The 26605-nt window shown below is 34.8% G+C and overlaps 1 protein-coding gene across 1 annotated transcript in view; it reads left to right on the top strand.

The window, feature by feature from the left end:
- The window catches only part of Dach1 (dachshund family transcription factor 1), a 427351-nt gene that overhangs the window by 157576 nt on the left and 243170 nt on the right, over window positions 1-26605 (top strand). Inside the window, 1 exon segment of the mRNA XM_004626295.3 lies at window positions 19652-19767. Within this exon segment, the coding sequence (XP_004626352.2) occupies window positions 19652-19767 (116 nt within the window).

Raw genomic sequence — 26605 nt, forward strand, 5'->3', positions numbered from 1 at the left:
CTATAGAAGGATCCCAGACACTTTAAGCAGTTAAAACAAATCATTATAACATCTGTAATAAACTTTGCACAGTCAGCATTGTCTGTAGAGACAAACGACCAGACCTCAGCAGCTTGTGGCATTCTTTTCTAGCTCATGTTTCTTGAGGTCTGTGGGTCAGGGATGGCTCTTCTGAGCTTGGTTGTGGTCAGTTGATTCTGTTGTTCTCACAGAAGAAAGCAGAAGCTCAAAAAGGTGTAGAGAGGTATGTCACTGCTCAGCCCTCTGCTCCAATGGGATACATGTCAACTCTGTTCTCATGTCATTGGTTACAAGTGCGATATAAGGAAACCTGTGATAAAGAAATGTGTTTTTCTCAGATAACAGGGAGGATGGCAAGGACAGGGGGAGAGAAATTAATCATGAATAATTAACGCATATGTTAGTCAAAATTAATCTATTAAACAAGTATTATCCTTTGACTCTGTTAAGGTTTTTTTAATTTTTTTAGGGAATGGTCTATTGGGTTTTCAGGGTCTCACTACTAGATCTAACCCCTAGTGATCTGCTTGTTTACAGCCTCCCAAGGACTAGGATTACAGACATGCGCCACCACACCTAGTCTTAATTGCCATCTCAGCGCCCTGGGGGCGGAGCTGGCATGGCAGGCCTGGGGATAGAACTCCAGACCCCTGCGCTTGCTTGCAGGTACTTTAATCTGCTGAGCTGTTTGGCCGGCCCTTGACTCTGCTAAGTATTATAAGTTAGAAAATTAAATTCTTATTTAGAAATGAATTTTTGAAAGGAGACTATTTTAAATGTGATTAAGCTTTGGCCAATTCCTGTTCTAAAATATAGAATGAGATAGCAATAACTATGTTAGATTACAGGTTGTTAAACAGATATTTGAAAATCCAGTCATATATATTCTTAATTAGTTCTTGAGTAAGGGTAGCAAGACATTTTAATACGATTCTCTTAGAAACTCTTGAAATGTTATGGTCTAATAATTTTTTCTCTTGTGCAAAATTCTTGTGAATTGATTAAATTGACATTAGAAGGAGTGTTTTTTTTTTTCCCTCACTAATTTTAAAGAAGTAATGTATGGTTTAATCCTTTAAAATAAAATTAAGTCTCCATTTGGCAGCATCATTTATGCTGTTGTCAGCACCACCTTTTCCTAAGATAATTATTATCATGTGTTTCAGGAAAGATGTTAGGGTGTATTTCAGTGCTTTTATTTTTTAATCAGCATTGTTCCTTGTCTCAATAAATCTCTATTATTATACAAGTTCAATGCTACCTTTTGCATGCAATATATTCTGCTCCAATATAGAGGAAAAATAAATTTAAAGTAATTGCTTTCAGAAGTTTATTGTTTCATAGGACTGTTGTAAGTAAATAGGATGCAAAGCACTTGTTAATGTTTGCTTGCTAAGCTCACTGCAGGTAGATATTTATATAAGCCCAGAATTATTCTTTCTTCCCTGTTTCATAATACTACAGCTAATCAGGAAACTAACTCATTGGTAGCAAACTTTTGAAAATGATTTCATGAGAAATGTTGGTTTAAGCATAGTAGACAGTTTTCATTTTAATTTTCTATCACAGAGCAAAGTTTATATGGAAATGACATGTAATTTAGAGTCCATTTAAAGTTGAGAACTTATTTTACATATTTCAAAATTCTTTAGGTGTAAATAATTTGAGCTTAACACACGCATTTGGGTGCTTTGCTTTTTAGAAATGGAAAGCTGTAATATAGAACAGCAAGAAGGGCTTTATTCGCACAAATATGATAGAAAGAATACTCGTGAGAGGCTGAACACGTAGCTCAATAGGCAGATGTGTGTTCTGAGAGACTCGGATTCAGATCGGTGCCCTAAAATGAAACCCCGAACCCCTTGAAGAAACGGAAGGAGCATACGCACCTATTCCGGTCATATCCATTTATGTAATTTGGGGTTGTCTGTGGAGCGAGATGAGAGCTAAAGTGGAGAATAGCATCTTAGATTTTGACTTCTTCTTTTTCTTTTTCTTTTTTTTTATTTTTTATTTTTTAGTACAGGGTCTACAGGGTCGTCACCATGCCAGGTCTCAATCACCCTCTTACCGTGCCCTGGGGCAGGATCAAACCCCAGCCACTGCGCTCTACTTAATCAGGCACTTTAGTCTGCTGAGGTGGCCAGCGCTTAGATTTTTGACTTTGACATGAAGATTAAAGTTTACTATGGTGCTGTAAGAATTTACTTTGCTTAAACAAGAATTTGTTGCCAGGCTCATTTCTGAAATGGCGCTTAACAATCTGTGGCTCAATACATATGACAAATGAATTGACTTCATTTTTGTGGCTGGATAGTACTCCATTATGTATATGCCATGTTGTCTTTACCTATTCCTCTTTAATGAACACCTAGCTAGATTCTTTTCTTAGCTATTGTAACAATGTTATAGCTAACTTGGGAGTACTGAGGTCTCTTCAACATGCAAGGTCTATTTTCTTTGAAAACATACCCATTATTGGGATTGCTATGTCATATAGTAGTTCTATTCTTTTCTTTAATTTTCTATTGTGTTTCTATACATAGACAGACAGACACACACACACACAAACACACACACACACACACACACACACACTTCTTTGTCTCATGGAATATCTCTTCTGATGTTCATTTCTTTCTGCTTCACAGAAACCTTATATTTATTTCTACTCCGACATTGTATTATATAGCTTACATTTCTCTTGAAATCCTCATTGTTATCTTTAACTATATCATGTCAATTAACTTGATCTTTTTGGATTTCAAGTTTGATGTTTAGTACTTTCCACTTACATATTTGAACAAGAAGTCACCAAATACAAAGTGTATTCTCATAGGATAAGAATGATTACATTATCAGTAGGGAAGCAATGTGACTAAAGTGTTAAATTTTGGCACATAGTTTCACCTAAAATTATAGCTATGAATCATAAATTTGATGGTCATCAAACACTATTTCAAATTACAAAATCTCAAGTCTAAACAGGCCTTCATCTAAAATATTTTCTGAATTATTTTTCATTTATATATTTGGTGCAGGGTCTCACTATGCAGCTTGGACTCACTTGTAGTGATTTTCCTGCTTTCAGCCTCCCCAGCACTGGGATTGCAGGCGTGCACCACCAAGCCTGGACTCAGCCAGCTCAGCAATCCCCTGGGGCAGGGCCAGTGTAGCATGCAGGACTGGGGATCAAACCCTTGTCCCTTCACTTGCCAAAGCAGGCACTTAGTCTGCTGAGCTATCTTGCTAGCCCTTTAGGATTTTTTTTTTTAATCTTAGTGTATTACTGCATGAATGTAATGCCCAGTGTTCACATTCCTTGTGTGGACCTGGTGCATGGACATCACACAGCTTCATTCCTTTTTTCCACCCATTTCCTTTCCTTTCTTCTCCTCCCCTCTCCTTGGTCCCCCACCTTTATTGTTTACATTGGCAGTGCAACCTGTTTGCATTCCTCGCGTGGAGCTGGTGCGTGCCACAGCAAACACTAGGCTCCTTCTGTCGTGCCCACTTCCTGCTCTCCCCTCTCCTCTATCTCTTGATTCTTTTCACCTTGGAGAATGGCTAGCTCCATGCTTCTTGCCTTACAACTCTTACGTTGCTCTGTCTTTTTTATGTTGAGACAGTGATGGCAAGTGAGATAAATCAGACCCATACATTTAAATATTACAGGCATTGTCTTACAGGATAATAGTATTTAATAAGATTTAATTTTTAAAGATTTCATATAGATATATAACTATTTATGAAAAATCTATTCAAATAAGTAGTAAGTAGCACTGCCATCTTGCATATCATTTGAGTTTTTAGTATATTTTGTATCTACATGAATACATATTTGTTCTGTAGATTATGAATATCTATTAAAAGTTTTCAGATAAAATTAATAAAGATATTGTAACAAATCTAATCTTCAATTTGAAGCCAAATTCCAGTCCTATGTATTTAAACTGATAAGTCAGAAATGTTCCTAAGAAATAATTTCCTATGCTTAAAGTCTGAGGACTTTGCATTCAACTATTTAAAGCTAATTTACTCTGAATTTCTCTTTAACAATTAAAAGCTAAGATGAAATGAGGGTTGCAACCAATTTGGAAACATTAGACTGCATTACTTTTTGATGTGCATATAAAGTTGGCCATGCCCAAGACAGTAAAGGTGAGGCCATCCTCTTCTCCAAATTATTAGAGTATTATAGTATGTTTGCGCGTTGGTGCTCATGTGCTAACGTAGACATGGCACGTATTCAGGTAACCAAGTAATTTAAGGTGGCTTATTTTCTTAACATTCTTCAGCCTGCCCTTCACAGCAAAGCCAATTTTTTTTGGTGAAATTGGGGATTGAACTCAGGCCCTTGAGCTTGCCAGGTAAGCGCTTATTCTACTGAGCTATCTTCACAGCCCCATAAAGACCAATTTTATTTTCTTTGCTCTTTCTTTTCCCATGTTTTGATCCACCTTCCTGCAGTTTTACTTGTATACTAGTAAAATTCAGATGGGAGACCTAATAAGACAAGTTTTAGTTTTTGGCAATTCGTGCCTATGAATGTTGTGGACATGCATTTGAGGAGTCTCTTCCAGTGTCTCTTCAAGCCTTTTGAAGTGTTTTGTGAAAGTTCAAAAGTAGAAAAATTATTTGGACTAATTCAGAACATCTTCTACAAGAAGATTCTATCACTGTCTTTTTAAATCTTCTTCAGATTGACAGCGTGCTACTCTGAGGGTTTGTTAATAAACTACTCACATACCCCCCATGCTAGGTAAAGTAAATCCTATGGACGAACCTAGTGAAGAGGACAGAGCTGTTGTTTTGAAGATATCATGTTTTATAGGAGATGCACTACGCTTTGTCACTGAAACAGGATGCCTTGGGATTTAATAAAACTCACTATGTATCTCTAAGAAGCAAGACTTGTGTTTGGAAAAATGAAAAAATATTTTTTCAAAATGTTAGGCTCACTATTTACAAAAAATGAAATAAAGTTGAAAAATTATCTTAGTGCCACAATGTGTCAGTGAAGGCAAGAATGCTTTTATGTAGGAAGTGTGGTCTTCATGTCGACATTTAGTTTTTATCATGTTTTTTTTTCTTTCAGTATTTGACATAATGTTGGGGCAAAAGCACTTTTTTGCAATTCTAGCTTTTCTTTACATGTAGTACTTTTGGGCCCTAAACTTTTCCAGAGTTTTTCAATTTGGAGAAGGCAGGCAAAGAGGCAAGTTATACATTTTAATCAATGAAGTCCAGATGGTGCACTTCCAGTATTCAGATAGGCAGAATTTATTTCTGAGTTTGCTTATTCTATGTTTCTAAAATGAAATCCCCTCCTGCATCTACGCAATTTGCTTCTAACCCAATCAGAACTCACTGTGTCACCCAGGCTGCCCTTGAACTCATGGCACTCCTCCTACCTCAGCCTCCCAAGGGCTGGGATTACAGGTGTGCGTTACCATGCCTGGTTTCATTTAGTTTTTCATTCCTTGTTTATTAATGAGGTTATACATATTTTAATATGTTTATTAATTAGGCATATTTGTGTAATTTTTTATTTATGCTCATTTTCTATAAAATTTTGATTCTTCATTTTCCCTCAACTCAGCGAAATAATCTTTTTCTTTTTTTGTGGAAGCAGGAATTGAACTTAGGCTCTTGCACTTGCCAGGGAAGCACTTATTCTACTGAGCTATCTGCCTGGCCCCCAGAGAAATAATCTTGTTTTGCCTGATTAGGTGAGATCTGGTGTGTTCAGGGTGGTATGGTCATAGACTTGTTTTGCCTAACACAATTTTCTTAATTTTTAACTTTTGTAATACTCATTTCCCTAAAAATGTCTTAAATTTATATGTAGATAATGTGCTAATCATTTGCTAATATTTTCTGACATTAATGTCATGCCTTTAAAGTTCTCTTTTACCCCTAGGATCATTTTCTTTCAGTTTTTTATAAATTTGTAAAAATTATGCTTGCAGTCATTTCTAATTTTGAAACATGGAATTACTCATTCTATATTTTTTAGTATATAAGATGAGCAGCTAGCTCAGCTTTTCTAACAGCTAATGTGTAAGCTCTCCTTCACCACAACAAGATACCAGAGGCAATTCAACCATCCTATAAAGAAAAAAGGTTATTTTAATATAACGTTCTGGAAGTTCCAGTTTAAATTCAGTTAGTCCACATGGTTAGGCATGGCACTGGGATGAGAGGGCATCAGAGAGACAATCGCTCAGCTCAGGAACCGGGCATCAGCAGAGAAAGAGACATCAGTGTCTTGGTTACTTTCTCTCTCATTGCTGAGACAAAATACCTGACACCCAAAATTAAAAAAAAATAATAATAACAGGCTTATGTAGCTCCCAGTTTGTGAGGTTTCACTGCATACTCAGCTGGCTCCATTGCAGAGCGGCACATGGAGGAGGGCAGCCATTTGTGGTGGTGGAAATCAGCAAAAACAACAAGGAGAGCAAAAATGGAGGAGCAACCACAAGCTTTTGTCTTTCCTTTATATTGTATGCAAGATACCTGCTCTAGGGCGGATGTAGCACTCACACCCATAATCCTTGCACTGGACCATGAATCAAGCAAAACCTCTAGAAGCCTGCTCCATGACTGCATGAGGGGACATCTAGGCCCAAATCATAACAGTTAGTATCCACGATTCTAAGGGCTTCCCACTGGGCAACACCCCCCAAAGCTTCTACCACTCCAGAAGAGCATCACCTTGGAGGTCCACACTGTAACGAGAACCATTAGGGGCCATTCATCCAAACCACAGCTGCTAATTGGTCAAAGTCCACTATTCAGTGATAGAGCCTTCCAGTAGTGTCAGGTGCAATGTCCTAGGGCTTTCCCCTATACATATGCATATCGGAAAGAATCCGTGACAATTTATAATAATTGTCTGGTTTTACTCCAACAATAAAGGTTTTTTTTTCTTTCTGATAACCCAGAAGCTTAAGTCAAATGATTACAAACCTATACTCTCTTGTGTAGGTGTGAATTAAAATTTTAAGGACATGTGTCTACCTTTCCAAACTTAGTTCAAAAGTATGCAGATTTGGGAGGGAATATGTTGGTTGACTATTTCAAACTCTATAGATTGTCCCAAGTTAAACATTTATAGCACATTCTTTTTGCAACCACATCATTTTGAAGAGCCAAGACCAATCAAAAGTATTCAGTCAGTGGTAAGGAGACTGCAAAGGAGGCAATAGTGCAGGGGCCTTCCACTTTATCATCATTATCAAATTGGCACCAAACAAAGCACTTTGACATGTTATAGTCCCAGGCTTCCAGGTACTTAAATAATTACTAAGACAGTGTAGATTCAGATGGCCATAGATCAGCAATGAGCACCCATTCCTTTGTTTTGACTATTCATTTAGTTTTTAATTTAATAGATATTTATTGGGCTCTTACTTTGTGCCAAACAGTTTTTCACATGCCGAAGACATACCAGTCCACAGAACATTTTAAATCCCTTCCATCCTGGAGCTGGCAAGAAGAGAAACTTATTAATAAATAAGTAAATGTGAAGTAGGTGAGAGAGGCGAGCTCTCGGCAGAGCCAGTGTAACTTTGTACGGTGATGCGGTGGGGTGAGGTATGGGGATAGCTTCCTGAAGGCCATGCTAGGTTCAGGGGAATAAAAGTAGCATGTTCAAAGTAAATATATTCAGAGATTTAGAGTAGAAATTTAACCTTAAAAGTAAACTCCAAACATCTTTCTGATACTGTTATTTAATTTTGATACCAATTTCTGGAAGGCTGAAGCATTTTCATGATTATCTTGGCCCTTCAGTACACACTTGTACTCAGTGAGAATTGATTGCTTTCAGTCTCCCAACTGTGGCAGACTATAGTCGATTCAAGTACTTATTTTCTCACCAAGGGCCATTCCATTCATCTGCAAAATGTGCATATTGACAGCAACTATGTCATAGAATTATTGTGACTGTTCAGTCATATAATACATGCCAAAGTATTCATCATGACAAAGTTTTCATAGCAAATTAAGACAGAGTTTATGATTTTTGATCTCAATCCTGACAATAATAGCTAAATTAAACTTCATGGTAACATCTTGAAAACCTACAAAACTGTGAGGTGCTGTACTGTATACTATCTCTTCCAGATGTCATAACAATTTATATCTTCTCTTTCTTTGAAGACTTCATTCCACTTACTCAATATCTGCCTCCTGTTTTATAATGACACCTGTGGTTACCAAGCTCATCCTTATTGCTTTAATTAGTTGTCTCTAAGAAACACACATGATTTGCTGCCCTTTGTACTACAGAGTTCGAAGGGTTTCACAAGAAATATAGTCTATTATCTGAAAGGCCTTGTATTATAGATGATATCAAAGTATGCATAAGAAACATACCTACTCTACAAGGGTTTCACTTATGCTATACAAATGAATCTTTGGCTCTGAGGACCTAACACACCTGGCAGTCCCAGTGCACTCCACAGTTTTTCCTCAATGAGTCCCTGGACTGTGACACTTTGATCTTGCCTTCATTCTTTTATTTGAGTCATACTTATGTTACATGACAAGTGTCTTCCCCTTCCTTATATTATCTAAAATTATTCTTTAGTTTTTCCTTTTGAAATCACATGGTTAGTAGTGACGTAATTCTATATTCTACCTTTGGAAAGAGGTTGTGTTGTGCTGTCTTTTTCATAGTACTAAGGCCTTCTGTCTTTAGTTCCAGTGGCTACCTGAATGCACAAGTCTGGATGCACTAACCATGTAGGAGAAGAGAACACACTTGCAGCTGGTGTGTTCTATCTAGTGTATGGAATAAGATTAAGATTAATGCAGACTTTTTCAATATTAGAAAGTATACTGATATGCAGTAGACAAATAAATTGACTGTAGTATGGAATTCTATCTTCTGTTGAAAAAATAAAAATGTAACAACTACAGTTTGCCCCAGAATTCTCCCTAATGTAATGTTTAGCATGAAGTTCAGTCAAGAAACAGTCTGTGTACTTGAAATAATGATAAGGGACTCCATTCTTTTATACGTTAGCACTACACTTAACACCGCTTTGCCTCAGTACCCAAAGTTTTAAAATGAAAATGATACTCCATCTCACACATTTTTTGAAGTTAAATGAAAAATACACATAAAGTACTCAAAAAATCACTGTTGTGTATAAATATGTCATATCGATAATCAGTATTGTACTTTCATCAATTAAAGCCATACTGTGTTTTTTAGATTTTAGAATATGGTTCAGACAGAAAGGAAGAAAGGAAAGAAAAATGAAGAAAAGAAAAAGGGAAGGAAGGAAGGAAGGAAGGAAGGAAGGAAGGAAGGAAGGGAAAAAAACGAGAGGGAGGAGTGAGGGACACAAAAAAATTTGAGTCAGCATAATTTTGGGGATTTTACCAGTAACTTCTTTCTACTATTCTGGGGAAAACAAAAATCCATGATGTAGCAATGTCTATTCAAAGATCAAAAGACAATTGTCAGTGTCTTTACAAAATCTGTGATACAGGAAGTTTATATCATAATGTATTGTAATATCTAATATTAGCATTAAAAGTTCATTCATTAAACACTTCTGTAAATTATTAAGTACAATTCAATTAATTTAAATCATATGAATAGTAACTGATGTTTATGTAACATCCATGCTAACTAATGAATTAGCATGTTATTAAATCAATACATGCTGAAAACAGCATACCGTCTGGTGTTTTAATGCTGTTGTTTCCTTGGTTCTTAGGCCTACAGTGCTCATGGAAGTAGCAATAATTTGAGGGCGGGTCCCAAATTTTTGAGCTAGTACCTGAATCTCTGTATTTCAAGATTATATTTCTTGACAGCTTTCTATGTGTTACACACAGGAGGGAAATGAAATTTGTTTTCTAATAGGCTTCTCAAACAAATTAGCTTTGTGTATTTTCTTTGGAGATGGTATGCAACCAACTTGTCAGCGGAGGGTGAAATCATGTGCTTCAGGTGGGGGTGGCCATCTTGTCTATGCATTCTGAAGGAAGAAGACAAGGTTTTCTGAGTTCTGATTTAATAGGTTTCTTCTATAACTGTCACTGGAAGCCACATCTGTGTGGATTAATCGTTTAATACAAACATAACTATTGTTTCTACTCTTCTGATTTTTATGTGGAGACATTTATATCAAATTGGTGTTTATATTCAGACTTAATTATTGTGCATTTATCATTGTGATTGCTTTAATACAAAAAGATTCATGCGTGCTTTTATATTTTCCCCTCCTTAATGTCATTGTGTTGTAACTTTACAAATATATTCCCCTGAAGATCAAGAAATAAGGTAACATGGTTTTGATTGATACCATAAATACAGAAAAATCTAATTAAGCTCAGCAGAGTAATTGGTCAACTTTCTTGTTAAAGATACATAACCCTCCTACAGTGAAATATTGAAAAAAAGTTTATTTATTGGTTAGGTTAAAAATCATCTATGAAATTGGTTATGTAGTACCAAATTATGGTCTTTTGTATATTCTAAGAAGGTATCAACAAAAACACATTAAAAATAAGTAAACAACTTAGAATATCCTATAGGTGTTTGAGAAATACTAGTTTTCTATTTCATGTGTAAGACATTCCTCAATGTCACAAATAGAAACATAATAAGGAGAGAAAGTATTAAAGAGTGATCATGTGGTAGGCTTAAAAATGAATGAATCATGTCTTTGAGGCATTTGAAACTTCCTCACAGAAATGTGCAGATGAGGTGAGTGTGGCTCAGTATATGTTTTTTTCCTTAGCACCTGTTCTTTTATAGTACTGAACTTCTGCTGTCTAGAAACATCCCCCAGTGGTGTCCCCATATGACTCATGCAGATGTCATCTAGTCATTCGCTGTCTATTTTCCCAAAATAGACGTGAGCTTCTAAAAGTCTAGGAGAGCAACTTACTGATATTTCCAATATTCATTTTAAAGTCAGACAGGTCACCCGGTTTGTTATGTTTGCTGACTAAGTTAACAAACACATATGCTACTATGGCGTCATGGCGTGGTGCCTAGGACTTGGTTTCCAGTGTCACAATCTGACTTTGTTTTGTGTTTGTTGGATGCCTAATAAGTTATTTTCTTTTGTGGTGCCTCAATGTCTTCATCAGTGAAATACGGATAAACATAGTATTAACCACAAAGATTTATTCTCAGTATTACACAAGAGCACATCATGAACTTTGTAAGGTACTTGTAATTAGACAATGTAACATAGCTCCAATTTTTTTATTATTTTTATCTACTGTTTAAAGAATATGGGAATGTTTAGGAAAAGGGCCTTCTGCATGCTAGAAATGTCATATACTTCAAAGGAGACTTTGATACTGTTTTTATTTTACAATAGAAACAATCTTTTATTTATTGGACCAAATTAAAACTGATCTACAGAATCAGAATGATCATAAGTCACAACCACTAGATAGTTATGAACCGGGTCTCACAGGTCCCATTGAAATAAAAGGCTAGGATGGTCTTTTGGTGCAAACAAAATACAGGCAACAGTGTTGGTAAGAGGATCTAGTCATTTGAAATTCAAACTGAGAAATTACATAGAAAGGAATTTTCTTTGTGACTATGGAGTCCATAAATTTTGTAAATGATTGGTTTAGATGCTACATATGTTAGTCAGATTATGTAATTTTGTATTTGTTTGTTTTGAGAGAAGGGCAGGGCACACTATGTAGTGCAGGCAGGCCTTGAACTCTTTTATGTAGCCCAGACCAGCCTTGAAATCTCAGTTATCTTCATGCCTAGCCTCCTGAATGCTGATATATCTTTTAATATAAATGTAAATTTTAAACTATATGGTTTGAAGCATGGAAATGATTGAGAGAAAATGCAACTTACATTTCCTTTTCTTAAACTTTAAGAAATTATTTAGAATTGATTTTGATTATTTAAGAATTTGTCCTTCACAAAATTCTATTAAGCCTTTATATAGAAGCCTTTGTTATAGGCAGACTCATTTTTGTTCTGGAAAATTTATGAGAAATGAAGAAAATTATAAGGTGATTGAAAAGTTTACAATATTTAGCTCTCTAGATAAACCGTTCACTAAATGATTTTGGAGACACTATGAACTCTGGGCAGAAAAATGTATGTGGGAATATACTGTATGCTACAGACAGGTAAAAGTAAATGTATTATATTTTCATGACTCTTTAATTAAATTTTTAAATGACATTAAGTTATTGTTAGCATTATACAATATCCATGGAATAGATTTTTACTCATAAATCACTTGGTGCACTTTCAAGAGGTCATTACCATTGATGCAAATGGAGGAAAGAACGTTATCAAGGTTGGGATTTATTAAAGGTTAAATTTAAGAAATATGTGAATCAAGTGAAAAGGTTTTAAATAAATATAACTTCATTATATTAATTCCAAGGTTAACATGAACAATATACTTAATGGATTTTAAAGAATTTTTTTGATTTAATCTTCTTTTACAGATTCTAAAGAAAGAGTTTTAAAGGCTATATTATCCCAAGTACATAATCTTTAAAAAAGACATACCAGTGTTTTAGGCTATCATTAATTGTTAACACAAATGCTTGGAAGTGGCTCACTTGCATTAAGACAGTAGCTCAGTGTTTTACAATGGAGCAACATGCTCATCTCTTTTAAAAAAATTACATGTATGTATATATGTATGCATGCATGTATGTAATTATTTATGCAGAAGGCCTTGCCTGGTCACCATATTTTCCAGGCTGGATTTGAGCTTGAAAATCCTTTTGTGTCAGCCCCCCAGAATGCTGGGATTACAGATTTTGGCCCTCATGATTCCTGACTACAGTCCAATACATTTATTTCTCATTTTGGGGTTACTTTTTCTTCATTAAATAGTAGCTTTAACTGACAAAAAACTTCAGATATTTTCTCTTTTACTTTGCAGACAGGTTTGTGTTGCATAGTTTTCCTATACTACTTCAGGCCTATATAAGCCTGTGAGGTGTGGGGTTGGGGTGTATAATAAATCTCTCCTCAGCAGAGGAGCTAATTTCAGTTTCTATTTATTTTTTCATTAGTGATGATTTCAGTTTATTAATGTAAGCCTTGTAGTTTGGGTAATTATCAACTCATGCATTTCTTTGACTTGAGAGTCAAAATATTTCTAGTTAGATGACTACATTCTTTGTAAGTCTTCCATTTAGAAGCAATTATTTCTAATATTGTCCTGTATTCAATTTAAATCACAGAAGTTGGTTAATCAAGTATGCAATGATATTTACAGATAATTTTAACAAAAATCCTCAGGGTCTATTAGTCACTACAGGGATAGAAGTGTAAAAAACCCTTATGTTCTGTCATCTAGTAGAATATGTGAATTGGTGCTTCTCTGTTCCCTGGAGAATAATTCTCATGTGGCAATTTCCCTGTGTCATAAGCACATGGAACATAGTTCAATGATGTTTGGAGAAAAGTTATTCTCATAATTTTAAATTAAGTCATACTGCTGGGGAGGATGCATTCATTTTGAGTACTAGTCTCTAAATAAACAAACTCCCTAGAAATAATAGGCTCTTTGGTGAGCTCATTTTAATAAAAGTTGATTCTTAGAGAGTTGTAATGTATGTTACCATAGGAAAGCTCTGAAAAATTGACCTCCAAAACAAAATACTAAAAGTTTTGAGAATTTATCAGATTCTTCCACAAAACGTACATATGTTTGATAGGTTTGACCTGGCATTTCTCAAGAGTTTGAGCATATGCCCTTTTACTAAGGGGTGTTTTTCCACAGAACGTTTTGTTTATTTGTCCAAGTTATCTATTAATTATGTACCATTGAAATAGGTGACAGGACACAGTGCTTTGTGCTCAGTTGCTCTGCAGGTGTCCCTTGGAGATGTTTTCACATGCCTGCCTTGGGGCACTGTCTATTTTCGTCACTGAAAAGCCATCTGTTTGAGGCAAAGTGGTGAAAGCCTGTAATCCCATCATTCCTGGAAGCTGAGGCAGGAGGATCCCAAATTTGTCCATCCCAGCCAGAGGAATGTAGTAGCATTCAAATAGCACAGATACATTCTTACAGATTAGGGAAGTGAGTTTCTTTATTTCCTCAATGCTTGTTTGTGACCCAGGACTCATCACAGTGTTCATTTGCTCCCATGAAATCTTCTGCTATGCTGTTACCCAGAATGCTACTGAATTTTATCTTGCTCCTCCGAGAAGGGCTCCTGTCTATGTTCTTCCACCCCTAATGCCTAGCACAGTGGTTACACACGGTATTTTGTTTTTTCTTGGATAAATGAATGAATGGAAAAAGTTAAATGAAGCCTTTCTTTCCTTTCTGCAAACAGGTAGTTTTGGATTTAAACTTTCCTATGGGCAACGACTCTCACATTTTTCTTTCTTTCCTTTTTATAATTTTATGTATTTAGCACAGAGTCTATAGGGGTTTACTACATAGATCACACTCATATTGATTCTCCTGTTTTCAGCCTCTCAAGTGCTGGGATTATAGGCATGCACCACCATGCCTGGTCTCATTTTTCTTTTTATAGCCATCACATTTTTTTTTCTAGCTTTTTCTTGTTTCTCTGCCTAAACTTTGAAGGAGAATTGAATGGAATTTCTCTCTCTCTCTCTCTCTCTCTCTCTCTCTCTCTCTCTCTCTCTCTTTTGTGGAACCGAGGATTGAACTCAGGCCCTTGCGCTTGCCACGCAAGTGCTCATTCTACTGAGCCATCTCCCTGGCCCCTGGAATTTCTCAAAAACTGTTCAACACATTAGAAAATTCTCTTTGGAGAAGTTAGAATGCTGAAAAATCCCTCCCTCAGTTTCAATGCATCCTTATCTTTTAATGCATTTATCTCCTTATTAACTTATATCACCATCCTCTTAAAAGTTGAGTTTTTCTTCTAGTGTAAATTAAATTAATAATGAAATTAGAAAGTGTTGGTCAACCATATCAGTCATTGGAGAGAGATACAGAAATTAGTAGAAGATTGAATGACGTAAACTAATGACAGAAGATCACTTGGGATGATCTGTCTATAAAGCAAAACTTTATTCAGATCTGCAGGGATGGGTGTACTTAAATGTCTGTGGACATCTCTAAAACTCTTTGGAAATTATTGAAAATATGAAAGGCTGCACTGTAGCTAATGTGTGAAGCTGAAGCATTTTTTGAAAGTCTTAAGCTATATTGTCATTCTAATTAATCATTTAAGTGAGGTCTTTTTATTATAAAGTTCCACTTTCCCTGATCCTCTGGGATGGAATGTGGTCACTGTTTGTAGTGAAAGCTGGCTTAAGTGTGACAACCATGGAGGCCATTGTACATTCCAACAGAAATGCCTGGCAAGCACAAGGGCCTGAGTTCAATCCCCAGTTCTTAAAAAACAAAAAACAAAAAACAAAAAACAAAAAAAGAAAAGAAATGGTTTTGCTGAAACTTAAACACTTCCTTGCTTAAGTTTTCATTTAGATTTCCAGTAATAACTGATTTCTAGCAAAGTATATCAAGCGTTCTAAAATCTTATAGTGCTCAGAAAATATGGACAACTCAATTAAGGTTATACCTTCTAATGAATTAGTTGAACAAGTATTATAATTAGATATGCCCAGGCAACAAAATATGGGCTTTTGATACAACATCAAATACAGTGTTTTTTGTTTTGGTTTGTTTTGATATTCCCTAAAGCTCACACAGAAATGTAAATTTTCCACTGTTTTATAGTTATCTTTACTATCACCTTGTGGAAGTTAGAGATTCCCTATTAGTGAGTGACCAAGATTTCAATTAGGGTAAAATGGGGCACCTTTCAGTAGGGGACCATAATGAAGCAAGGGGAAAAACTTTACTAAGATTTCTTAGCTCCTCTAAACTAAGAAATGGTATATCACTTTAGTGAGAAATCCCAGAAATCTTGTTAGGAAGAAGGTAAATGGCCTGACTTGTCTTTCTGAATATTTCCTTTAGTTCCTTCCTCCCATTCTTTGCACGGCTCTCAAAACAGCACTCTCACCCAAATGTAAAGTAATCCCCTGTAGGATGTTAGTTGATAACTTTAGGTTTTTACCACCACCTAGGGCATTTGCATTTTAATAGAAGGGTTTGAAAGAACTTTAAGCTTCAACTCTGAAAGCAATAAATCTCTATTGGTGGAATTTGAAGCAAGGTGATAGATTGAGCAAGAGATATCTGTGATGAAAGGAACCCACGGGCTCTATTCTAATCACAGCATGAGCTAAAGTGTCCCTACTTAGTAGCCTAACTTCTGCTTCCAGAGGAAAAGCTGTTAGGACAACTCCTGTGGCTTGAATAGTGAAACCCCCTGAACAGTTTCATTTTCTTTCAAAATTAAAGAGCTAAAAATTCAAGTATTTTAACTTCATGATTCCTTTTCCACTTCCTCTATGACATCTTACTGGAGATCTCCTGAAACCTTTCTTCCCCCCCACCACCATGGGGTTGGGGTTGAGAAGTATATTTGCCATTATATTTAGCTTCAAATTTCCAAACTTTGTGTCTTACTTTTTTTTTCTATCCTGGTAGTTTTTCGAATCACTTAAAATGATAAAATAGGATGTTTGAAGAATTTGGATGAAATGGCTTCATGGACTGTTTCATATTTATTTAAATAAATATAGTGAGCCAGATCCTAAGTTTAAAGAGACACATGCATATTTTATGCACCTCCTGGCATGTAACATTAAAGCAGAATAGATAAGCAAATTACTGCAATCGCTGTGCAGCCACCAGAGAGCTGTCCACTGCGTATTCATCATGGTGTTTCACAAGAGCACCAGAACTTGACGTGGTTGGTAAGAAGAAGGATTGCCATTCACTTAGTCAAGATGGGGACGAGGATACTTTGATGTAGAAGTATTTGAAAAGGAGACAACCATTATAAATGCTGTAGTGGGAGAACAAAGTAACTCCGAACATTGTTAAAAAAAATTTAAAAGGGCAAAACATAAGTGATAAATTAAAGAATAAAAACTTGAAATTGGAGAATTAGGTCTGGGCTCCTTTAGAGAGCTTGGTTCATGCCAGAGTACGAATTTAAAGAAAATAAAAACTATTAATTAATCAGATGTAAAATATTGGTCAAATTTGCAATTAGGGAAAATCCTTGAATCAGTACAGAATTGTCTACATTCTGGACTCCAAGCACTAGAATTGGACAAATTTGTATAAAGATGTTGGAAGACTTTGGAAATCTCTAATAGTGCTTCAAATAATGAAAGAGGTACATGGGCTGAGGATCAATCTCTGGGATGCTGTGCAGGCCCCACCCCTGGGGCATGCTGAGACAGGGACTGAGACTGGGCATGGCGGCAAACACCTATAATCCCAGCACTTGGGAAGCTGAAAACAGGAGACTCACTATGAGTCCAATCTACATACATAGCGAGACCCTGTTAAACCCTGTAGATTCTGTCCTAAATACAGAAAAAAAGAAAGAAAGAAATGAGGGACTGACCTATATGAAGGGGACATAGAAAGGAGAGTAGATTAAAGAAATGTGTTCACAGGGATGATATTTAAATGCAGGAGGGAGGGAAAAGAGACTGCTTAAGCCTGGATTTTTGTCTTAGTTAAGTAGGTGCCATTTTGCTGAAACAGGGAAAGAGGGATAGGTTTTAATGGGGCAGATGCTGATTTCAGATTTGGACAAGCTGAGTCTTAGATTATTACAGAATGTCTAAGCAGCAATGTCTAGTAAGAGGCATCAATCTGTCTGAGTCCCAAGAGGAAGATCTGGACTGTAAATGTATAGACAGCCACTAGTCTTAGTATCTCAGTGATGACAATAAAAGAGATCACTCAGGAAGAATAGAGATTATCAGAGGGCTGCTGATTGATTCCAAGTAAATAATAAGAATTAAAAACCCAACTGAAGGAGAACAATAATGTAGAATAAGTAGCTAGACCGATATTTCAGTTTAAGCAAGGAAATATCCATATTGACTAATGAAACACTCAAGAATTTCAGAACAATCTTCTTCCCTTCCTAAATCCTGGAGAATCTAGCCCTACGCAATAAGTGTGCCCATTCAATCTCTGTCCTTCCTGCTTCTTGTTTCATTTCATTTGAGATACTCTGTATATGCTTACACATTTCCAGGCTTTCATTCCTTTCTTATATCCCCACTGAAATGTATTTTTCTACTTTACTTTAACCACATCAGTTTCAGCCTCTGAATTTTCTTCTAAAGTTTCCACTGCCATCTCCCTTCCCCAAATATGGATGTATCCACATCCTGCCTAAGTTTCAGTCAGTCTACACACTGCAGATTTCATATGAGATTTGCACACTACAGTTTGCCTCATGAGTTTCGATGCACCACATTCTTTCCCTTTGGCAAAACTATGAGATCCTGAAGACTTAAGTGTTCATTCACCCAAATTGGCAGCCACAGAGTAGTGCGTTGAAAACAGCAGGTGCTTAGTAGGCTTTATTCAATGACCACATATGTTACTTACATAAACTAAAAGAGATAGGCTCTGGAATCCTCTGATAAGGCAAAGGATCTTAGCTGAAGCAAACATGGAAATCCTTCATCCTTCTGGAGGATGTATCTGACAGCTGTGATATATCTGTGTACATATTGACTAAATAAATGATGAGAGGTCACTTCAAAAAGGCACATTTATAACACAGAGCTCCAGAGTGGAAATATAGTGGTAGGGATGTTTCAAAAATTACTGATATATTATTGACATTATTTTCAAGTAAAGATAGTGAATACTTCTTTCTTCTTTTTTCTACTTTTATAATTTAGAAGACTCTTTTGTAAACGCTACTTAAAAGGCAAGTATTATGAAATACGATCATTTGGTACAACACTACTATTTATCCAAAAAATATATGTAAGATGCAATATTGGCAGTTTTTCAAAATTGTCCTAGAAATAGTCCCAATTTATTTTATATATTAGAAGTAAGGCAACTTAGTGGAGTTATTTGCTTAAATAGAATAAGGGTTAAATGATAACTTGACTTATCTTTTAAATGACAAAAAATAAAGAAATTGGAAGACCTTTTCACACATTAGATATGTATTGTCATTTATCATCTAGATATCAGGCTAGCAGTGCGGAGTAATAAAACATATCATCGAAAAATGTGCTATAGGTCTGAATCACTCTTTCATTCCACCTCCCAGCTAACTGTAGTATTAAATCAAACAAGCAGAACATTTCCTTAGGCAGCCATTGCCTTTTAATTTCCTGAAGAACCTTAAAATATCATTCATTACAAGTACTACACATATTTGGTTTTTAAAAGTCTCATAAATCAATAGCAGGCTGACTGTAATAATTATTACAAGTTAGTGCATAATTTTCGTGCTGAAGGCTGCATGCAGAACTTTAGCATATGCAAACGAGGCAATTCAAACTGTGTATAGATATTAATATGAAGAAGCAGGTAACGAGGTGCAGGCTATGAATTATGCATCAGGAGTGGCTGATCTTCAATGAGGAAAATGAATTCAGCATGTAATCTAATTAGTGATGGAAGTCTATTACATCTAACTGCAAAAGCAACCGTCCTTGAAACAAATTTATTTACAGTCCATGTTACCACTTGAAACAACTTTGAAATGATGTGTAAGACAACAGCTTAATTGTAAAATTTTTGTTTGTTTGTTTCAGTTCTAGACCTGGAAGGCCTCCTAAGAGGACCCAGAGTGTCACCTCCCCAGAGAACTCGCATATCATGCCACATTCTGTCCCTGGCCTCATGTCTCCTGGAATAATTCCACCAACAGGTAAGAGTGCTACTTATTTATACCAAAAATATTAAAACTCAGCCAATAGCATAGGATTTATGCGTATCTGTTGTTGCATTCATGTTTCCATGCATCAGTTATATTTTCCACCTCTTAAAACAATGGTACTGGTGACAGTTTATTCCAGAGCTGTATTGTGATTATCATCGTTGCTTTATTGAAAATAAAATGCAAGATGCTTAATTGAACACAGTATTAGAAGTCATTTTAATTAATCCTACCACAACATCAGAAAGCAAGTTATTATCCATTTTCTCTTTAAAGCGTACATGTTTGGTAAGCATCAGTGATATGGCCTTCTCAAGGTCAGACAGCTGGCAGCTCCAGGGCTGGTTATGCAGACTTAGGTCTCAGAATTCCAACCTTAATTCTTATCCCTTGAGAACTCACAAGAGAGGAATGCACCCAGAGAAAAGGCAATAGTCATGTGAGATAGAAATACCTGTTTTTCCTCAAATAAATTTCCATTACAGCCCGTTGAAGGAAAATCACATGATCACACAATGACCACACTATAAAGCACTGTATGTGCACTGCAGGAAAAAATAACTCATTTGATTCCTGCTACCTGCCTGTGTTCATTAATTCTTTTGTTTACTTATACATATTTGATTACTTCCAGTCTGTATCAAGAAATGAGACAGATTCATGGGTAAATTCGAATAATGATGTTATTATGTAACATAATATTTATATTAATTCTTACTCTCATGGAAACTTGTTGAGGAGCTAAATATAAACTGGAAATGCCATATGATACACAATACAATTGATACAATGGAAAGTTGGCAAGTGAAAAGAAAGACAGTTTATATCTGGCTTCTCATATCATTATTATCATTTTCTTTGTAACCTTGCATTTTTCTACATTCTATTACAACCACGGATCATCTGATTTCACAGTCCAAATGTGAACATTTCTTCCATTAGTGTTTCTAACACATCTTTATTTTTGTGTCAATATCTGAAGATTATATTCACTTCAGTGAGTATTTATCAAATATTAATTGAGCTGAGTTTCAAGATCATTGTTCACATGATGTATCTTATAATTTTTTTCATCAATACACCACAGTCTTAGTAGTGAATAATTGAAAAATTTCAAATGTGAACTGCTATGTTAATTTCATGGATGAAAATTTGAGATATAGAATAATGAAATGAATGACTAAAATGACCCAATTCCAAATTAGGTATATTCTTCAATTGTTAAGCTATACATTTGTTTCAAATTATTCAATCCTATTATCTAAAGTTCCAATTCAAAATTGGGAATTTGTGAAATAAATTGACACAATTTTATAAGCTTTGATTGTATATGTTTAATTAAATCATGATATTTCAAATTTAAAAATTTTTAGTTTTGGATACTACATGAGAAAATCTTTTGTGTCACACATGAAAATATTTTTAAAATTATTTTTTTAATCATTGAAAGGAGAGAGTTCTGAATCTTTTACATAATTAAAGTGAACTGTGTTTTGAATTTTTTAATGGCCATGTTAATAGCTATTTTGCATTTGATAAGCTTGTTTTGATTATCAAATGTTACTTAATCAAGTTATCTTAAGGGAAAATATTTTAGATTATATTCATATTAAAATAGGGAAGAGATGGTTCTAAATTGTCTTTCAATATTCAGTTTTTTAAGATTAAGTGTATAAATCATATCAAGAAGGAGCTAAGACGGTGTCATCAAAATCTAAATGCAGCAACTCCTCATAAAATTAATATCAGCAATTAACTTTGGAATAAAGTTTTTAAAGGGAGCAAATTCATGTTTGAAAATCACAAATGAAAATATTAGGTTACTTTAAAAATCTTGCTGAAATATGTTATCCACTTTTCTGAGTAAATAGACACTGGAGATAGTTTCAGCTACACTTGCATTGGTCAGTTATTCTAAAGTAGCATCATTTTATATGCTTCAAATGCCATGCCATCTCCTCAGACCTGTTTTGTGTCTTTATTCTTTCTAATGTATTGAATTCAGAAAACAGTACTTCTGTCAAGCTTTTCAAACATTATACTAAGACTTTTAGAGAATGGTGCAAACATTTGAGGTTAACAGAATACAGCTGTTTCACTTGAATGAAGCTATTTTAACGTATTCGATGTAATTTTCCCTTTTTATTTTTCAGTAATGAGAGTCAAACTTAGGACCTCATGCCTATCAGGCAGGTGCTGTACCACTGAGCTGTATCCTAAGCCCTCATTTTAACTTCTATGTAAGAATTTTCAAGATAGAGAAATTTAGATTTTTAGGAAATTCATAATAATGCCTCCCTACACAAGGGACATCTTATTCACTATCTTGTTGATTAGACATCTAATAGTTATACAAAACTATTTTGGTTTTTTTTCCCCTTTGGTACCAGGAATCAGACTCAATATTTTGTGCTTTCTGGACAAGCACTTGTGCCACTGAACTTTATTCTCAGCCCTAGTAATGAAAATTCTTACAGATCTCATGAACTGTGATATCATTCTCTCAGAAAGTGTTTTCTGTATTGGAGGAATGACATTAGACATAACTACATAGACGTTATATCCTGTGATTTTATGGTTTTCTTTGTATTTTCTACTTTCCTTCAAAAACATACAGTCACTGTTTTCTTCCTAAGATGAAGAAAATCAAGTTTGTTTTTTTGAACTCTATGAAAATACATATTTCTTTCTATAGAAAAAGATATGTTATATATTTTGAAAATAAGCACACTATTTTACTAATATTTCCACCAAGTTTTTAACCTGCAAGGTTGAATTAAAAAAAAATTTCTAAAAGCCTATAGTTATAAGAAGACCTTTAAAAGACACAATTTGATATTTTTAAACTAGCAATAATAAGGAAACCTCAAAATATATAATAAAATGCAAATAACAGTCCTGCTAAATTTCAACTGTAAAATTTGAATTGTAGCTTACTTGTGAATATTGAACTATATATTTGAATTGATAGTAGTTATTACATGTAAAAAAATTAAAAAGATGCAAATTTGCCTTCAAAGTTTGCCCTGTGAAAGGAACAATGATTAATTTTGATTAATTCATAAATATCCACTGATTTGTTTTGGGCCACTTTACTTTTTTTACTATCTGTAGTTGGACATTGGATTTATCTTGCCTGGAAACATAAGTTTTCTCAGAAAAGACTATCTTTCTTTTATAAAAACCATTCTTCAGTTTGAATATTATGTATTTAGATACTTATATTTTAAAAATGTAAGAGGAAGACAGACCAGTGAGGCTGCTTCTGGGGCTTTTGCGTGCCATAGTGCTTGCTTCAGTAGGCCTGTATGTAGCTTTAGAGGGGGCGTGGGCAGATGGTGGTAATTTCCAAAAGTTATGGTTGTCACCAGGTGCCATAGCAACCAGAAGTTGAAGTTAATGAAAGAAAGAAGCCTCTTTGTAGAGTCACACAAGGCAATGCCTCCTGCAGTGGTCACTACATTTATTCTGACTGAGCACTTGTCATAAATCATTTTTGATAATAAACACCAGTTTGGAAAAAATTCATCCTAGCAACAGCATTCCAATAACATTCATTCTTTTTATAGAAATGTGTTTATTGTATAGTTAAGGAAGGGGTATTTATGAATTCAGAATGTTCCCTTCTTATCCTCAAAATGCAATTTAGGTACTGTATGTGGTCAATTTCTTTTTTTCTTATGCTTAGGTCAGAATGCAAAGTCATCTTGAAATACAATTTCTATATCAATATTCAAAGTAATCTACCGAATTGTAAATAATTGCTTTTGACATCAAAAGAAAAGTTAACCTAACTTATTTTCCTTCAGATAAACTCAGATCAAATGAATGATTCATATTTTTGCTTGATGGACATATCTTTTCTCTTATTTGACTTTGTTGATATATAACCAAAAGGCATTTAGAGTAAATAACACAATTGCACATAAATACATGCACAAACACACTCATCCACACACACGCACACACATATGCACAATGCCTAAGAAGAATTTAAACATTGCAAATTTATCATTTTGGAAAGAAATTGGACCATGACAATATTAATCCAGACTTAATCATATTGAAACTTTCCTATTTAAAAAGTTTAAAGGAAAGCATTCTTATATGCATCAATGATACACAAGTATATTGCAAAATTTATGTTCTTTATTTTTCTAGCTAAATATTAGTAACTACCACCAATATCCAAAATACGCCTTTTGTAATATCAACTCTTTCAATATTTTAAGTGCTTTAAACATTCTACTGTCTCAGGAGAAAACTGATAGCCTCATATGTTGAGAAATTTATTGTAAATCTCTTGTATTACAAGGGAAACTTACAAATTAGGATGACTTTTCTTTTGATGTCAATGTTCAATTCACAAGCAAACCCACCACAAATATAATTATCATCTTCACTAATCTTAATAATCTGCTGAATGCCTTTGTCAATGTGTAAATATGACATAAACTATTCAAGTCATTCATCTTTATACACTATGTTATTAATTGGAGTTTTTCATTTACATGTAGAGAAGTTTGAACACTGGACACTTTCAGAGGAGCACATTTAACCTGTTGCTAACATAAATCATATTTCCTTTTGGTTTTTCCGGATGAGAAAGATAAAATAACATTGTTTCTTCTTCCCCTTTATGAAACGCCAACTGAAGAACCAGATTTTATCATGTTTCTTATTAATATTTAAGATTTGTATTGAAAACTACTATTTTTTTGTGTGGCTGTAACAAGCCACAAGCTGCATGACAAAAGCAATTAGGAACTTTTTCTCTCACAATTTTGGAGTTCAGAAGTCCAAAGTCAGTGTTGAAATCGTGGTGTCAGCAGGGCAAGAGGTCTTCTGAGGTCTGTAAGGGAGCATCCATTTTGGGGATTTAAGCTTCTGGAAGTTGCTGTCATTCCTTGTGCTGTCGCTGATTCACTCCACCTTCTCTCAGTCCTTTTTGTGTGTGTGTGTGTGTGTGTGTGTGTGTGTGTGTGTGTATGTGTGTATGTGTTTGTGTGTGTTAGGTGTTTAGTGTATAATATCACCCTCTACCACTCTTATGTGCATGCTTATGATTCTGTTTAGAGTATATTAAAAAATAAAAAAGAATCTCTCCATCAATATGCAACCATTTTTGAATTGCTATCACTGTTTTTAGCTAGATTCTGTATCATTTCTAGTGCGTTTTTAAATGTAATTTTGTTCTGGGGCTGGGAAAGTGGCCCAGTGACATAAGCACATGCTTGGCAAGTGCAAGGTCTTGAGTTCAGTCCCCAATACTCCTCCAAAATATGAACATAATTTTATTTTATTTTGAAAAGTAAAAACACAAACAAGAACAAAAACCAGAAACAAAGACAGAAACAGGTAATATACCACAGTGTACATGTTACAGATTTTCAAAACAAGAATAGTTGATTAACAATTTTTGTTGATATATTATCTTTTTATCATCAAATCTGCTGCTTAAATTAACACATAGTAATGTAAGATTAGACATATGATTGAATATTACCTTATATTTTTAAACTATTTTTTATTCTCTTAAAAAGAGATCTTTGGCATAATCACATCTGAAAAAAAATTCTAATCCCTGTCAAGTAGCCATCAAGAAACACTTCTAGATGCCTTGGACTAGGAGGTGGACATAATTTGGGGGCTAATATCAGTGTACTATGCCTATGGGGTCACTAGAGTAGATATTGAAAGAAGGTCAAGTGTGGTGCTGTAGGCATGCTTCTTAATGTATTCTCTGGGAAGTTTTGTTCAGTTTTGTCACTGTTGTATGCCAGTAGGTTGAATATTCCTGGCTGGGATCAGATAATCAAAAGGGTTATTTTTTGTCAATGAATATGGCTAATAAATATTTAGCAAAGGTTTTCTGAGGGAAATTATGCCTCACAGCTACAAATGTAAGCAGCAGTGTGTTCCTGTAGCCTCTAAAGTTCTAAGTGCATGTAGGCTGCAGGTCAAAGATTTAGAGTCTAGATCCTGAAGGAAGTATATTAACTATACGGAAGGCATTACTTTGGTGGTCATAGGTTATAATGGCTACATTTAAGTATTGTTGTTAACAATTGGTGAATTTTATGTCTGCAAAATTATGTTCCACAGATGATATATTTAAAAATTACATAATTTGTTTTTATAAAGCTCCAAATTTAATTGAATGCAAATAAAATTTTTGCATGAGGAACTAAGTGACATATACTTTTATATGTAATATTATAATGTAGAAGTATAACCAAATCAAATATGTGCTGGCTCTGATACTAGCATAGGATTCTTAAAATTTTTCTGATCTTTTAGATCAAAGATCTGTTATTTTTAGATTTAATTAAATAATTACATATTAGAATCCTGGACAGGCCTCTTATCTATTTAATTTACAAGAAAATTACAGACCTTTCTTCCCTAATTTTTATTTTTTCCTTCTGGATTGCTATTGCTTCCTTATTTCATGTGCCTACACTGAACTGTACTAAAATTATAATCTGCATCAATTTCTCAGTAGATTTGAGGTACTGACATTGCTAATGTCCTCAGTTGACTAATTGCAAGGTATTGTTGGCTTTCTTTTTGGTAATATGATGCCTCCTTTGACAAAAGCTTATTTACATGAGGAAAATCAAATCAAATTTTCAGTTGACCCTTGATTATGACAGTGAATGTTGTGAAGATCAGCCAGAGTTTTGTAGATTATCCTTTATTACTGAGATTTTTAGATAGTTTCTAATCCTTTGGTTTTATGATGTCTCCTGTCATCTTTTATTGTACAATATAACTTTTTGACCTACAGTAGGAGTAGGAGGTGCTATTAGATCCTCTTTAACCTAGA

The sequence above is a fragment of the Octodon degus genome, unplaced genomic scaffold (assembly GCF_000260255.1).
Source record: "Octodon degus isolate 3935 unplaced genomic scaffold, OctDeg1.0 scaffold00013, whole genome shotgun sequence".
Taxonomy (NCBI): Eukaryota; Metazoa; Chordata; class Mammalia; order Rodentia; family Octodontidae; genus Octodon; species Octodon degus.